General features: G+C 55.2%; 1 protein-coding gene across 1 annotated transcript; it reads right to left on the reverse strand.

The window, feature by feature from the left end:
- Window positions 1–1,366: 1,366 nt before the first annotated feature.
- GLUL (glutamate-ammonia ligase) lies at window positions 1,367–8,645 on the reverse strand. The gene is made up of 7 exons (XM_026101074.2): window positions 8,515–8,645; window positions 6,957–7,147; window positions 5,464–5,625; window positions 4,886–5,032; window positions 4,285–4,412; window positions 3,908–4,107; window positions 1,367–3,031 (listed from the first exon to the last, which is right to left on the reverse strand). Exons 2-7 carry the CDS (start codon window positions 7,120–7,122, stop codon window positions 2,713–2,715), a joined length of 1,122 nt encoding a protein of 373 aa, XP_025956859.1. The 5' UTR covers window positions 7,123–7,147; window positions 8,515–8,645; the 3' UTR covers window positions 1,367–2,712.
- Window positions 8,646–13,468: the final 4,823 nt, after the last annotated feature.

A 13,468-nucleotide genomic window follows, 5' to 3' on the forward strand; every position in this document is an offset into this window, starting at 1 on the left:
ATGTTTAGGTAACTGCAAAGCAGGCTCAGCCATGAAGTTCAGGCAAGAATCAGAAAGCAGTTTCTAAAGGAAAGGAGTTTTTTCTTCTAATTTATTATCATTTTTGTATTTTTAATATTCTTTTGAAAAGCTATTTTACAGCACAATAGTCATTGTTTCAGTCTGCTTTTTGATCAGGTGATTGTGAAGTGAATGGATAAATGCTTTTGAAGCTGAGAACAAGAGGTACCATTAAGCATCAAGCACCTGTCCTAAACTTACATTCAAAGCAACTGAATAAACAGAGGACTTCAGCCTGCTCCCATCATCACACTGATGGCCAGCCTGGAAGATAGCATCCTGTTGGCCCCTGCCAGCTCACAGGGAGGACACGCAAACGTGACTCTGCTTGTATATATGGATATGGAAGGGACTTGGTGCCTGGTTTGCTTTTGCCTGGAGCAGCGTGCCACCACAGGGCTCCCTACACAAGAAGGACCCGTTCATAACCAAAGCCACAGCAGGCCATTAAGTAAACACACTCCCCAGCTTACTGACAGCAACCGAGGAGGACCCGGATGCAAATGACTGTTCTTAAAGATGCTCAGCAGGAACCAGGCTCAGCACTCACTCTTCTGGCTCTGGCCTCCTGGTGTGACCAGAAGCTTGGGGAGCCCTCCAAGAAAGGAGGTTCAGGGTCCGTCTTAATCCAGATTTAAGACTGGGAGCCACTGAAGCATTCAGCCCTGCCCCAGCAGCTGTTAAACCCTGCAGGAAGCACCTCTTAGGGAGCTGGGCAGCAGTGCCACAAGGCAAGTAGAGGACTTTGACCCCTGGGAGCAGTGTGACACATCTGACTCCTCGTTTCCTTTTCTGGATGCCTGGATGTCTAATGAGGGCTGATCAGATATAGCAGCATTTCCCTCTGCTGAGAAAATGGGAAAGGGCCCTTCTCTACCCAGCTCCTATTTGCATGAAACATGGTGGCTTTTTATTTTCCGTGGGACTGCTGCATGCTGGGACATAGGTGCTGAAACGTGTAGGAAGGTACATGAACATCTGGGCTGAGCATACAAGTCTCAGGGTGGAAACCTGCAAGCCAAGTCTCTTTCCCATACCAAGAGAATCCCACGCCAGTCACAGCTGAACCATTAACTACTTGGGGAAGCAAAAAACAACCCCCCTCCCCACAAAAAAACAACAACAAAAACACTTCCATCTAGAAAATTCCCATTTTGCTAGAAAGCGCACATGGCATTCTTCAGGAAAAAATTATGGAAAGCCAAAGCCCACACAGTATCAAGGTCAAACTCCTTTCAGATAGCAAAGAAAACACATAAAAACAAAGCTGCCAAGATGAATCATAGAAAGGAGGAGGGAGTCAGAATTAAGGTTTTGTTCTCTCTTTTTTATTATATATATAAAAAAACTATTCTGAAGAAGTCCAAATGCAACGGAATATAACTGGCACCATCTAAGATGCCCAAGTATAAAACCCCGGAACGTTTGAACCCCCTGGCATTAGCTGGGAGGTGCCAGGGGCTGGCTGGGAAGGCTGATTGCTTCTCCATTCTCAGGAGCGCTGTCATGGCTGGATGGCAGGCAGTCTGAGAGCCAGGACACAACAGTAACATCGATGGTCTCTGTAAAACCATTCAGTTTTAGAAACTAACAAACGTAATGGAAAAAAAAAATCTAAAACTTGTTTCTTTATCAAAAGCCCTGCTTTAGTGACATGCTAACCCCACTGGAAAGGTAAAACAACCACAACTCTGTCCAGAACATGGTTAAGTTGACCAGCCAACTCATAGTTCAGAACACCTTCCTTGTTTTGATCTACACACCGACAAGCAGTTCATGGCTGCTTGAGTTTCACTGATAAACATTAGTGCTGGCTTCCCAAGTCTGGGAACTGGCTTCCTGCAAACTGCATGCCATGCCGAAAATCCTCACCCAATTCTCCTCCACTGAGCCCTCCAAGCTCGCCCTCAATCCTACCTGGAGGCCCTCCAACAGCAACCTCAGGAACCCTGCCTGCTCTAGCTGGCCAAGTCATTGGAACATCATCTTTTTAAAAAAAGAAAACACTTTCATATGATTTTTTTGTTTTTATATTTAAATAGAAAAATACTACTTCACTCTGTGTTATGAGCAGGAGATCAGCTGACTTCCAGTGACAGAACAAGGAGTTCTTCTAAACGCTCCTATGCTGAGCTCAATGCTAGAAGATTCCTGGAAACCTTAAGGTGGCCAGAGGTGGAAAACTCCTCCATCACGCCATGCAGGTGGGAGAGAGTGGGGCTCCATCACAGCTCTCATCTTCCCTTCTCCTCAGAAGGGCACCAACCTTCGAGAGCCAGCAATGAGGCTAACATCCAAATATGGCTCTTAGGGAAGCCAATGATAACTGTAGCTTTTCACTTGTCTGCTGGCTTTTTGCTTGTATGTGGTCTGTCCCTGGAAGCCAGTGGATCCCCATCAGATGTACAGATGAATTAGACAAACAACAGTGGTTAAAAGTTTTCTAACGCCCTCTCCTCCTCTTGTCTTTTGAAGAGTCAATGACAAACAGACATTGATAAAACTAAACGCTCCTTCCTCCCCCATCCCAAGACAACAAGAGTTATTGGGACACGAAACATGGCATGTTGTGACCTCAGAATTACATCTAGAAGGGAAGTTTAGGGGCGTGGGAAGTGTGGGGGGAAGGTGGTGTCTGTAGGCACAGTCCGCTTAGTTCTTGTACTCAAAAGGCTCATCTCCAGTTTCATTGAGGAGACACGTGCGGACAAGGGCCTCCGTCACAGCATAAGGATCACAATTGGCAGAAGGCCTGCGGTCCTCAAAGTAGCCCTTCTTCTCATGGCCCACGTTCCTGGGGATGCGGATGCTGGCGCCGCGGTTGGCCACGCCAGCAGAGAACTCGTGGATGCTGGAGGTCTCGTGGAAGCCTGTCAGGCGCCTGGCGTTGTCCAGCCCCCCTTTGGGGTCGTAGGCACGGATGTGGTACTGGTGGCGCTTGCCCAGCTTCTCAATGGCTTCTTCGATGTGCCTGCAGAGGGGGCAAGGAAGAGGGAAAAACATAGTGAGCACTGAGTGTAACATCTGGGTCACACTGGACCGCTGTGACCAAAAGAAAGATTCATCTCTCTCCTCGGGCCACTTCATGATGAAGCCTTCTGTCCTACAAGGGATTTTTGTCAACATCTGCAGTGGCGGGGGAGGGAGGGAGGGTCTCTCCCCTCCCACTTGCTCTGACTCAGGTTGGTTTTTGGACGAGGATCCCCATGGTCTGAGAGGGATGACACCAAGTCAACCCACAAGCAAATCCCACAGGCTGTGTTGCCACATGGAAACCTACCCTCAAAAGGGGAAATTTCTGTTCTGACACAGAAGTTGCTATTCATGAAGCTACTCAGCACATCAGTCCCATAAGACAACTTGAGTATTTTACATTTCCAGAATCTTTGTGTTTAAGAAATGCAACATTTGCGTCCAGCCTGGCCTGGAGGGAAGCAAATGCGCTTTCATCATGATCTAAGCTTGGCATAGGTCTTTTTTTTTATGGTTAGGGTTCCCATGCCCCCACCCCAGCATTGGCAGGTCCAGAGCTGGACAACCTGCTAAGAATAGCTATGGCCTATCCATCCATACTTCCACCAGCATGTATGGAGCTGTACTGTTGGCTGAATTTCCCACCCAGCACCAAGATGAAGTGTAGGGAGAGAGGGGGACACAACCACACAGAGTGAAATCCAGAGCTCCTGAGGAATGAAAAACCTCATGCATAACTACAAGCAAAGTGACATCTCCCACGTGGTTAAAGCTCTGCAAAAGGCTTGCTACTACCAATCAGGTCCAGCTTGCTGTCTAGCAAACAGATGCCATTAGCCCAGCTTAAAAGAAAACAAACAAACAAAAAACTTACTTGAGACCTCCGTCTTCCCTCATGCTCTTGGTGCTGAAGTTGGTGTGACAGCCAGCACCATTCCAGTTCCCAGGGATGGGTTTGGGATCGAAGGACACAATGACTCCAAAGTCTTCACACACCCGATGGAGGATAAAACGTGCAATCCAGAGGTGATCCCCCATCTCAATCCCTTCACATGGTCCCACCTGGAACTCCCACTACAAGAAGGAACAATCAGGGCCTCAGCAATGCAGACATACACAGCAAGGTGCTGCTTGCCCCCTGACACCCTGATCACTGTCAAAACCACATGCCTCAGAGCAGGCAGCAAAAGTACAGAAAAATCCCATGCAGCAGCAGCTTTCTCATTCCACAAGGCATCTAAAACAGTTTACCTGGGCTGGCATCACTTCTGCATTGGTTCCGCCGATCTTCACTCCAGCGTAAAGACATGCTCTGTAGTGGGCCTCCACAATGTCTCTGCCATAGGCTTTGTCTGCCCCTACACCACAGTAGTACGGACCTGCAATGGCACAGATGGAAAGCAAGAGGAACTTAAGTTTCCAATAGGAAGAAAATCTCAAATTCAGTGAAGACAGAGCACACAAAACTCTCCAGAATTTCAGGGTGTACAGAAAACCCCCAGCAGTCATTTTTCATTGCAGTCATAGAAGAGCAGAGCACTAATGGAGGGAGAGTCCCTCCAGTAGTCTGAACCTGTGGCTCTGCAACATTGGGCAAGAGTTTCAGTCACCTGCAAACTAACAAGCTGAAGGGCACATTTGAATGCAGCCAATCATCATTTTAGCCTTTCCGTGACAATCTTAATCTCATGGGTTAGTTTTAGCCAGCATCCTGTTTGCTACTGAAGACCTTCAGTTCTAGAAACACCTTGAATCTTTCAGCTCATTTAAGGCATTTCAGCCATGTCACAAGGATTACAAAACAGTGTTCTGTATTTCTGACTTGTTCCAGTGCCAACTCCTGGAAGGTTACCTTGGGGTCCAGGAAAGCCATTGGAAGGCCAGCCAAAGGGATGCCCATCTGTCCCCAGAAGAGTGTACTCTTGCTCCATCCCAAACCAGGGGTGCTGGTTGGACACCATATCCATAATCCGCCTACAGGTGTGTCGGAGATTTGTCTCTAGGATGGAAAACAAGCACAAGGCTCATTAGCGTCTTCATCATAGCCCAGAGCAGACGGATCCACTCCCAAAGCACCTGCTTCACCTGACTGCCGCTCACAAACTCAGGCCCTACTTGTTCTGCCTGTGAGCCATTTCTACCTTCATTTACCACCACGACTTTATTTACAATCTGAGTCCCAGCAGTGTCAGTGGAGGGAAGCATCCCAAGACCAGACCTTTCTCCACCACTAGCACTTTTGGTTTGTAATTCGTTTTCAGGGCAGTGTTTATTTTCTGTCTTGCATGATGCTAAGGGCATGAACAGCACTTGGATAGGTCTCCTGTTTCCCCATCTTCTACCAACAGCTTCCCCTGCCAGCAGGGAGAGGCTCCTTTCCCCTCCTCAGAAAGGCCACCTCCACCGGGAGAAGAGAGAGGGCCTGCTCACCTGCTGACTGGCGGTTGTATTTGAAGACCTCGCAGAGCACTAGCTTATTTGGGTCCTTGCGAAAAGGGTCCCGGAACATGGCAGCAGGCCGCAGGTACATGTCACTGTTGGAGCCTTCGGCCTGGAAAGTGCTGGAGCCATCGAAATTCCACTCGGGGAGATCTGGAAGGAAGAGAGGAACAAGCTGCTGTAAACCGAGGTCCTGGACCGCGAGGCTGACGGGCTCCCCACCACCATTCAGCACTACGGAGGGGCAAGTGCGCATCAAGAATGGGCCCACAATGGGTTTAACCCCAGCAAAGGCAGGAGAGCAACTCCCCGGCTCTGCAGCCGCCCTGGGAAACACCAGGAACCGGGCTGCTGGCCAAGTCCCAGCTAACAGCGCAGCACTGAGGACATTTCCCATCTCGCGGCAAACAGGGCCAAGCAGAGCACCCAGTCTCCTCGCAGAGGCGCCTGGGCAAGCTCAGAGAGGGCAGGGCACAAGACATCTCGCAGCTGCAGGAAAGAGGGGAGGGGAGCCGTGACACACTCCTCCACGTCAGTGCAGCCAGAAGGTGGGAGTGCAAATCACATCTGAGGCCATGTAGGTTAAGTCTCATATGGAGGGGGAACACCAACCAGACAGTCCAGTACAGTCTGCAAGGAGAAGGCGCCAGCTTCACCCCCCCCCCCCCCCCCCCGTGCCCACCCCTCCTCGCTGCCCTCCAGGTCAAAGCGCAGCCAGAGCAGCAGTGAACTCTACCCAAGCAATGTTATCTCCTCCATATCCTCGGGAGAAAGCAGGAGGAAGGGAATCAAAGATTGCAAAGGAGCTGTGCCAACCACTCCCTTAGAGGGAAAAGGGGAAGAAAAAAAGAAAAAAAGAAAAAAGAAAAAAGAGAGAGATAATTCTGCTCAGTCACACACAGTATTTTCATTTCATAACTGCCTCCAGCCAGCACCATGGCAACCTGGGGAAAATCCTAATGCTATTATTGTGTAAGCTGGGACTGTTTGTTCTGAGGGACACAAGCTCTTAATTACACCGGATAGCTCCATTCTTTCCTTTCCACTTTCTTCTGCCAAACTACTTCCGGCCAAAACGAGTACTTGAGCATCAATGGGCTGTGGATTCCCTGCCAACAGCCCCCTCCACAGCGGGCAAGGCCGGTGCAACACCAGGGCTGGGCTCGCAACCCCTGGCATCTCATTTAACCACCACATCTGGAGAGCTGGGAACGGCCCTCCCAAGGTATCCGAGACAAGAGATAACTGGAGGGGGATGAGAAGCTGTGTCTTCACCTCTTCTCAAACAGTCTTTTGTCTGTCTGCTGCCCACGCTACCTTCTTCCTCCCCAGAGACCATTCTGCCACCGTGAAAAGGGAGAAAATCATCCTTCCACTGGAGCAGCCAGGCACTACTGCTTCCCTCGAAGGAGGTGGTGTCCCCTGTTGCTGCAGTCCCGCAGCTCTTTGGCAAGGAGCTATGAATCCTGCACCTGTCCCCTCACCTTCGAGGCTCTTGGGCTCGTGGTCCAGTGTGCGGGTTTTGCAGCGCAGGTGCTCCCCAGTCCCATCTATCCAGATGTACATGGCCTGCACCTTCTCGCCTTGCGGCAGCTTCATGTACATGTGCTTGATAGCTTTGCTCAAGTGGGAGCTTGCTGAGGTGGCCATGGTTGCAGAGTGGAGGAGAGGATATCTGCAGAGAGGACACAAGACCCAACCCCAAACGTGAGCTCCAAGATTTTCACCCCCCATTCACTGGGGGGCACGAGGGAGCTCCGCCACAGAGCTGGCCGCATCCTCCACCGATCCCGTGCTGCAGACATCCCATCCACGCACAGAAAACACAAAAGGTCACACCGAGACACCGACTGTACCGCAGGGACAGCTAGGAAAGCCATGCTCCTACAGCCATCTTCAAAGCCTGCCGTTAATAGCCAGACTCTTACCCACCTCCTGCCTTGGCAAGAGAACAAACTGGGTCTTATCCACCAAGCACCAGACTTCAAAACTGCTTCTCAGCCTATTGCGAACTTTTCACCTCCTGCACATCCCTGTGCTCACCATTCCCCCCGAGCAGGGCTAATACCCAGGAAAGATTAGCTGGGGCTTTCTTAATCTGCTTGCTTCAGCTAGGGGCTTGCCAGCCCGAGCTGCCTGCACCGATCAGGCAGTCTGAGGTTATGCAAGACTGACCTGGAGCAGGAGGGAGCGCGAGTGAAGGGGACAGGCAGCGCAAGCGTCCCCTGCGGGACCTGCCCCAGCAGGGACGGGCAGGGGGAGGTTGCAGGAGCTCTGGCCCAGCCAGTGAGACTCACAGCATCCCAGCAAGCCCAGCACAGCCTGGACTGGGCTCCCAGGGACAGCCCGGCCTTTCCGTGTGGGTCAGGACTGTGCTGGCTGCGGCCCACTTGTGTTTGCGGGGTCTTGCAAATGCAAGCAATACAGAAACTCAAAGCGACGTGGAAATTCAGTGCGCCGGCATCCTCTCACCTACCCCTCAGCAGGCCGGTCACACCGCCCTGGAGCGTGCCTCCCTCCCGGCAGTGGGGCACCCCCACCCTGCCCCGGCAGCACTGCTCCCACGGGGCAACTGCGACCCCCTTGGCACAGATCCGTTCTCTTCTCCCCTTACAGAGGAGGCACCCTTTAAGCAAGCAGCCAGCGAGCCTTGTAAAAAAAAAAAAAAACAAACAAAAAAGAAAACAAAAAAAACCCACCACTTGCTTGTACAGAGAAACAGAAAAACAGAGCTGCCTCCCCAAAGCCAAGCAAAAGTTTTCCCCTGCAAGGTCTGTTCGGGGGCTGGAAAACACGCGAAACGGAGCGACGGCAGAGGCTGGAAAGCACCGCTGCCGGCTGCCCCCCCCGGGGCAGCAAAGCCTCCCAGCGCGGGGGGCGGCAAGGCGGCGGCGCGGAGAGGGGCTGCAGAGCCTCCGCTCAGAAACCCCTCCGCGGGGGGGGGCGCCGAAACGCCCCCGCCCCCGCCCCCGCCCGAGCACTCGCACTCACACACACACGGGCGGTGCGAGGCGAAGCCGCGGCCCCGGCGCGCCCCGTTACCTGCGCGGGTCCCGCGTGCGCGCTGCGCTCCGCACCGCTCCGCTCCGCTCCGCTCGGCGCAGGGCTCCCAGCCCGGCTCCCCGCCGCCGCCGCGCCCGCGCCTTTATGGGCGGCAGCGCCGGCCCCGCCGCCCCGATTGGCCGCCCCGGCCCGCGCCCCCGGGGCCGGCGCTGGCGGGGCCGCGGCCGGGGGGGCGCGGGGGGGCTCGGGCAGGGCGGAAAAACAAGCGCGGCGCCCTGCGGGGCCGCCGGCCCCGCCTCCCCCGCCCGGAGAAGAAAACAAACTGGCGGCGGGGATTAACCCCCTAGCGCTGGGCTGCCGGGGGGGCGGCCGGGAGCCCCCCGCCCCGCCAGCCCGGTGCCCCCCAACCCCCAGCGTGGAGCCCGCAGGCCCGCCAGCCCGGGTGCCCACCTACCTACCAGCCTGGGTGCCCACCAGCCCGGGTGCCCTCCTGCCTGACCAGCTTGGGTGCCCACTGGCCCAGGCACCCACTTTCCCCACCAGCCCCGGTGTCTACCAGCCTGCTACCCTCCTACCCCTGCCAGCCCGGGGGCCCACCTAGACTCCCCAGCCGAGGGCTCGGCTCTTCCCCGGGGGTGGCCAGGCAAAGGGGGGCTGCGTTGCCTCCCGCCTTGCCCCGTAAACTGGGAGCCATCCTTCACGGGTTATGAATTGGGCAACAAGGCAGCAGGGCTGGCAAAAGGCTTGGGAGGGAAGAGGGTCTGCCACCCCCCTTCCCGGGACACCCCGCTTTTCCAGAGGGCACCCTCTCTGGGCCACCCCGGTGCCAGCCCGCCCTGCTCAGGGCAGTGAGGCAGAGACACACCGCCAGTGAGGGCACAGAAAGCAGGAGGAATATGGGGGATTTTTTTCCCTTTTTCACCCTCCCCCCCCCAAAACCTTCTCCTCAATAGTTCTCGGAACTGTTCCGAGATGGGATCAAATCCAGGGCTTTCCGCAGCGTTTACATTAGCAGCTGCCTTTGCATAACTCCCAGGCATGAAAATAAGTCACCCTGGATAAACAGGGCAGTGGAAAAGAGGGAGAAATTGGAGCCCCCCTCAAACCCAGGCCCTGGCTCTGCATTTGTGCCTGTGTTTTGGGGAGGGGGAATAGGCAGAGCCTGCAGGAAGCTCAGCTTTGCCCTTGAAGCAGCCTCCAGCACCTGGGTTTACAGCAGTCCCTTGCTCTAGGAGACAGTTGAGGGAGGAGAAATCCCCCCCCTCTGCAGTGGGTCTGAGAGCACAGAGGCATGCAGATAGCAAGGGGCGCCCAGGAAAATACAGGGACTGCCCAGTAGTTTTCCACCCCGGGAGCGCTCTCTGCCATCCCTGTTCCTGTTCAGCCCTTCTCACTCTCCAGCCCGGACATAAGGGGCAGGATACAGATGCCAGAACTGGCAGAAGGAGCTGCCACACGTGTACATGTGCCTACACGCACCCACAGGTGCCCGGGCAAGCACACACCACCCAGCACGCCTGCCTCTGCAAAAGGGCCCTAGGCAGCCCCCAGATCCCATCCCCGCATCAGCCACAGGGGGTTGACACCAAAATTGCTGGTCCTCCCGAAGCCGGAGCTCGGGGCCCAACCCTCCTCGCCATGGGGCTGCTGGGGCAGATCCTGCGCAGTGGCCAGGGAGGAAGCGTCCAGGGAGAGCTGGATGCACGGCCAGGAGGAGGTGGTGTAACTGCTGGCTCAGGACTTCCCTTGATTTATTGCCCATCTCAAGAGCCAGCGTCCCACCCTCCCTGCGGGCAGAACCAGGCTGATTCTTCACCACCACCTTGCAGCAGCCACAAGCCGGCATTAATCGCCCCAAGGCTGTCCAGGATGGAGGTGAAATTCAAGTGCTTTTCACCTTCTACCATTGCTGAGGCAAAGCAAAGAGCCCAGAGTGATATTCGTTGCCTTCCCACGATATCCCAGTTCCTGCACCCTACGCATAAAGCAAAGTTTTCAATATAGAAATGCCCTGGAGGAGCACACGGGGACGCACAGCCTTTGGGGCTGAAAAGCAGGTGCGGAAATGGTCAGCACCCCCAAACCTCTCTGGGAGGGGAGCAAGGTGTCCCCGCTGCGGTGGCCCACTCGCAGGCCAGGCAGAGCAAGCTGACTGGCAGCTGAACGCTTTCTCACTGCCGGATCTCTCCTTCTCTAATGGACCCCATTTCGTCGCTCCATTCCTGCACACCTGCTTTGCTCCTCACGTCACCCTCCCGAATGCTGTATTTTACCCATAGAAATGGGTTGGGGTCGCTGAGCAAAAACTGAACCCCAGATACAGACCAAGTTCAGCTGTGGTCACCTGAATCTAGCTGCTTAGCTGAAAAAAAAGGAGGAAGGATCTGCTGTTGAGACCCAGTCAGGCCAGATACGAGCCGTGCAGAGACCCAGCAGCAAAATAGCTCCCGCAAAGGGGGACTTGCCAAGCTCCGAGCGGTGTAAAGCTCTGCCCAGCCCTAGGTTTGCCGAGAGGGTTTAATCAGGACACTAACAGCTCTGATAGCTCTGGTTTCTCAGAAATGTGCAACCTGCAAATTTCCAAGAAACTCTGGCCACCAGAGCTGGCTGCAAACAAGCCCAGGGACTTTACGGGGGAGAGTCGCTTTAGCGTAGGGTGCCCCTCATGCTAGGCTAGTCACGGGGTCAGGGACCTTCTCTTTTGCCCGCTGAGCTCTGAACAGCCCAGAGGGCAAAGGCAGCTTGCAGTCCTCTATACACATCCCTCTCTGCCTGTCAAATGCACACTGGCCAGCAAACCCCCCGAGGAGACCCCAGCCGCTGGGAACGGTTTCACTGCTGGGGTGGCTGGGCCGCTCCATGTCCATCCCCTCGCCCCAGCCCGGCTTGTCCTGCACAGCAGGTCCAGGGGACAGCGGAGAGCAGCCTGGCCCTGCTGCCGCGAGGCCAGCGCCCTCTCCCGGGAAGCGGGCCGGGGAGAGGAGCCCTCTCCCTTCCTTGCAGGGCTCTTTCCAGCTTGTTTACTGGCCTGCCTTCCCCTCCTCCCCTTGCGGGCTGCGTTTTTTTTGGGAAACACGGATCAGCCTGTCCCTTCTCCCAGCTGCGTGCTCCAGTGACCCTTATTGTCGTCAGCGTTCAGCGAGACAAAAACCTCGTCAGGGAGCTGGAAAAGGCACGGTGCCAACAGGTGACACCTCCCAGGAGTATATTTAAATCAGCCTTCAAAGCCTCCGCTCTAAATGCACATCAAGCCAGCAAAAGACAATGCAGCGCTCCAGGGGCGAGTCCCAACTGGCACATGTTTTTCTTTCCTCCTACTACTAATTCGTGGGAACACCTCTATTCGCCTGCCCCAACGCTTCCCTCCGGCTCCGCTTATATCCTGCAAGAATTGCCAGGGCTGAAAAGCGTCTGGTGAGCTCGGAGGGTCGGTGACGGCTGGACTTTGCAGCCTGCCGCCTCCGAGACAGCAGTTCAGACCCAGGCGCATGGCACGGAGCGAGGCCCTGGCAGCGAAAGCAGGGCACCCGGTCCCTCCGTGAGAAGGCCAGGGACCAGGTCGGTCGGGTCTCACGCAGTCCTCACGAGACGTGTGCCCTCTGCCATGCACACCCAGTCCCCTATGAGCTTGGCACCTCTTTTCCCAGGGGGCAGCAATGCCCTGGGCAGGGGGGATGTTGGCTTCCCCTCGTCGCGCGGGGGCTCTTCCCCAGCTCCGCAGGGACCCCTGAGCCCAGCACCGTTTCGGGGGTTGGCTCGTGTGCCCTCCAGCCACAGCTGGCCACCACCAGGTCTTCACCCCAACAACATGCTGGCACAAAACACCTCTTAAATCAAAATGAATTATTTCCTTTTAAACAGAGCTACCCCATGGGGAGAAGGGCTGGTCCATTGTGTTCCCACGGGTGAGCTCCTAGAAGGCCTGATGCACCTGAAATGTCCCCTGCTTCTAGCAAGGGCACAGCTGGGAAGGAGGAGAGAAAAGCGTCTCTTTTCTCCCAGGCGTTCCCAAGTTCAGATATGCTGTTTTCACACCCGTCTGTCAAAGCACACGGGGCTGCAAGGTCTCCTGCAAAGCTTGACCCACTCACTCTCAAGCAAGTCTGGATGTCCTGACCGTGCATCGCCTCTGTCTCTGCCACCGCCAGCTCCCCACCGCGGCCAGGCAGTGCAGCCTGCGGTCCCCCCTTGCGTGTGTCTGCGCACGGCCAGCTCAGCGTGCCTACTGCTGCCAGGAGCTGGGTTTGGGCACAGCCAAGGGGCTGACGGGGCTGGAGGAACTGGAGACATGGCCCCCTATAGCCACGGCCGGCGAGATTTGGGAAATTAGCCTAATGCCCCAGCAAGAAGAGCGAAGTGCTTAATTAACAAGTTGCCCCGTTAACAACCAGACGCCAGAGTCACCAAACGAGGCCAAGGATAGGGAGCTCGCCGCCCGGCAGAGGAAACATCTGTGCCGTGAGGACTGACCTTGCGCGAGCAGCAGTGGCCGAGGGCTGCCGGAGCCTGATGAAACCCCCCAAGGCAGGGAGGTGATACCCGCTCGCCCGATAAGCGAGCAAACATTGCAGGCTCCGCAGCAGGCCCATGCTCCCTTTGAAGATGCTGCCAGGGTCAAGGGTAGCCGCAGGCTGGTCACCAGAGGGCTTTCAAAGGCAGAGCAGGCTGACGATTACCTGAGCTGCAAAGAAGGGCAATTTGGGAAAGCAAATTAATGAATAAAAATGTGCAGACGCACATGCTGAAGGAAGGGCCTTCTTCAATAAGGGTAAATGAGGCGTTTAGGGGAAGATGGGCCTTGGAAATGCAAGACCCCAGCAGCCAGGAAGGCCTGGTGCAGAAACCTCTCTTTCCACCCCTTTCTTACCCCAATGGCGGCCCCATATACATTGTGTGCTTGCTGGCACGCTGGTGGCCGTCACTGTGCCCAGCTGCCTGCCAGTGCCTGGGACAGAGAGGGACCACGGGGCCCCTGCACACCTTGCTCTGCACC

Source organism: Dromaius novaehollandiae, chromosome 8, assembly GCF_036370855.1.
Source record: "Dromaius novaehollandiae isolate bDroNov1 chromosome 8, bDroNov1.hap1, whole genome shotgun sequence".
NCBI lineage: Eukaryota > Metazoa > Chordata > Aves > Casuariiformes > Dromaiidae > Dromaius > Dromaius novaehollandiae.